This window comes from Eimeria acervulina, genomic scaffold, assembly GCF_000499425.1.
Source record: "Eimeria acervulina Houghton genomic scaffold, Eah_scaff2152, whole genome shotgun sequence".
Taxonomy (NCBI): domain Eukaryota; phylum Apicomplexa; class Conoidasida; order Eucoccidiorida; family Eimeriidae; genus Eimeria; species Eimeria acervulina.
In genome coordinates, this window is record NW_013550026.1 from 1 (window position 1) to 2,378 (window position 2,378).

General features: G+C 33.0%; 1 protein-coding gene across 1 annotated transcript; it reads left to right on the plus strand.

Moving 5' to 3' along the window:
• Window positions 1-51: 51 nt before the first annotated feature.
• On the plus strand, window positions 52-555 carry EAH_00065300 (Appr-1-p processing enzyme family domain-containing protein, putative; the record flags this gene model as incomplete). Its single annotated transcript, XM_013396565.1, has 1 exon — window positions 52-555. The coding sequence occupies one exon, from the start codon at window positions 52-54 to the stop codon at window positions 553-555; it is 504 nt and encodes a 167-aa protein (XP_013252019.1).
• Window positions 556-2,378: the final 1,823 nt, after the last annotated feature.

Below are 2,378 nucleotides of genomic sequence, written 5' to 3' on the forward strand. Positions count from 1 at the left end.
ATAATATATTATATATATATATATATATATAATTGTTTATTTTGCGTGCAGTTGGATTCTCGTTTTTTGCTGCCTCGCGAAGTTGGCAATGCCAGCGGGGAAATCGAAGTAGCAGAGCGACGCATTCGTTTGATTCAGAGAGGTTCTGCTGCTGCTGCTGCTGCTGCTGCTGCTCCTGCTGCTTCTGCTGCTGCTGCTGCTGCAGCAGAGGAAGAGGGAGAGGAAGAGACAGCAGCAGCAGCTCCTTTGCCTGTGTTTGGAGGCATGCTAAGGCGGCTTGGAGACACAGATGATGAAGATGAAGAAGAACAAGAAAGCGATAATGAAAGAGATTTAATACATTCAAATGACGTTAGCTTCATGGTGGCACAGACAGAAACAGAAACTGAGAAACGCCTAGAAGCACTCAACATCAAGGAAAGTCATCAACACAGCAGCAGCAGCAGCAGCAGCAGCAGCAGCAGCAGCAGCAGCAGTTGCTTCTGCTGCAGCAGTAGTAACAAGAACGCAGATGCAGCAGCAGCAGCAACAACAGCAACACCCAGGCAGCTGTAATACAGATGCAGCGAATGATGCAACAACACAGATGCAGCATTTCCACAACAGCAGCAGCAACAGCAGCAACAGCAGCAGCAGCAGCAGCAGCAGCAGGTTTGTGGTGGCGCATGGGTTGAATGCTGCGATGTTGTTTATATGTTGTTTATATGCAGAGAAGAGGCGCCGACTGCGGCTTCGAGAGCAGCGAAACATTATATCAAATATACTTGAGGGAAGCAAATCTATTAGGAGAGAATGCTGGGGGTTTGCAGCTGCAGCAGCTGCAGCAGCTGCAGCAGCTGCAGTTTATATATCCCTCTGGCTTCGATAACTCAGGAAGGCCTATCATAGTTTTTCTTGCTGCTGTCTTTCCAGCAGCTAACTACGACTCTCTTCTTTTACTTCTTTATATTATTAAAACTATGGATCCCTTCATTCGAGATAAATATACTCTTTTATACGTCAACTCAGGTAGATAAAAACAGCAGCACTTCAACTCCTTTGCTTATTTATCTAGCATGCATGCACCTCAATTCTACTGCTGAAAGAAAATGTTAAATATAATTTTTGTTTTTTTGTTTGTTTAGTCGTATGCATGTATGTATGCATGCATGTATGTATGTATGTATGGATGCATGCTTCATTGTTTATGTGCTCTGTTTATTTGCATGCATGCATGCATGTTTATTTGTTTATTGAATGGACATGCATGCTTGCATGCATGAATGTTTGTTTATTTGTTTAATTGCATGCATGCATGCATGCATGCATATAAGGATGTTCCTTTATTTATATAATTGCATGCATGCATGCATGCATGTAATTAAATTAATTAACTAATTAATTAACTAATTAATTAATTTAATTAATCAATTAATTAAACTAAATCAATTAATTAATTAATTAAACAAATTAATTAATCAATTCATTAGACTAATTAACTAATTAATTAATATATTTATAATATTTATTTATTTATTTATTTATTTATTTATTTATTTGTTTGTTTGTTTGCAGCTGTTCATCACTCTAATTTACCGAGCATGAGTCTGTGGAGTGAATTTTTTTCTTTGATAGAAAAATTTGAAGATAATTTGGCGCAAATGTTTGTGCTGCATGCGGGTTTATTATTTAAAGCTGCATTTGCCTGTTGTTCTTCTTATCTTTCTCCTCATGTTTGGAGCGGCACTATCTATTTAAAGAGTATTAAGGTAATTATTATTATTACTATTATTATTATTAAATAATATAACTCTATTAGTTAATTAATCTTTGCTAATTATTTTTATATTTGTTTTTATGTTTATTTCTATATATTAATAAATCAGTTTGGCTCTGTAAACTTATGCTATGTTTATAAATAATTTTAGGTTTAACTTTATATTTATTCCTGTAATATATAAATAAATAATTATTGCTTCATTTTAATATTTGTTTTATACTAATTTTTTACTTAATTTTTTATTTTTTTATTTTTATTTGCGGTTATAGGGCAGTGCAGTAAAACTCCTTCTTATTATTCTGCTTCACCAAAATATTATTTTTGTTTTATTTTATTTTATTTTATTTCTTTTTATTACTTGAGGACTTCGAGTTGCATGCAAGTAGGAAATATATATATTGTATATATATATATATTTATACATATTTATACACGTGTCTATTTATGTCATATATTAAACTAAGTATATTATACTAAATATATCATATGAAATATATTTTATTTCTATTTATTACTTCAGGGCCTAGAGCTGCATGCAAGTAGAATATATATATATATATATATATATATAATATATATGTATAAATTTACACGGGTTTCAATTTATGTCATATATAAA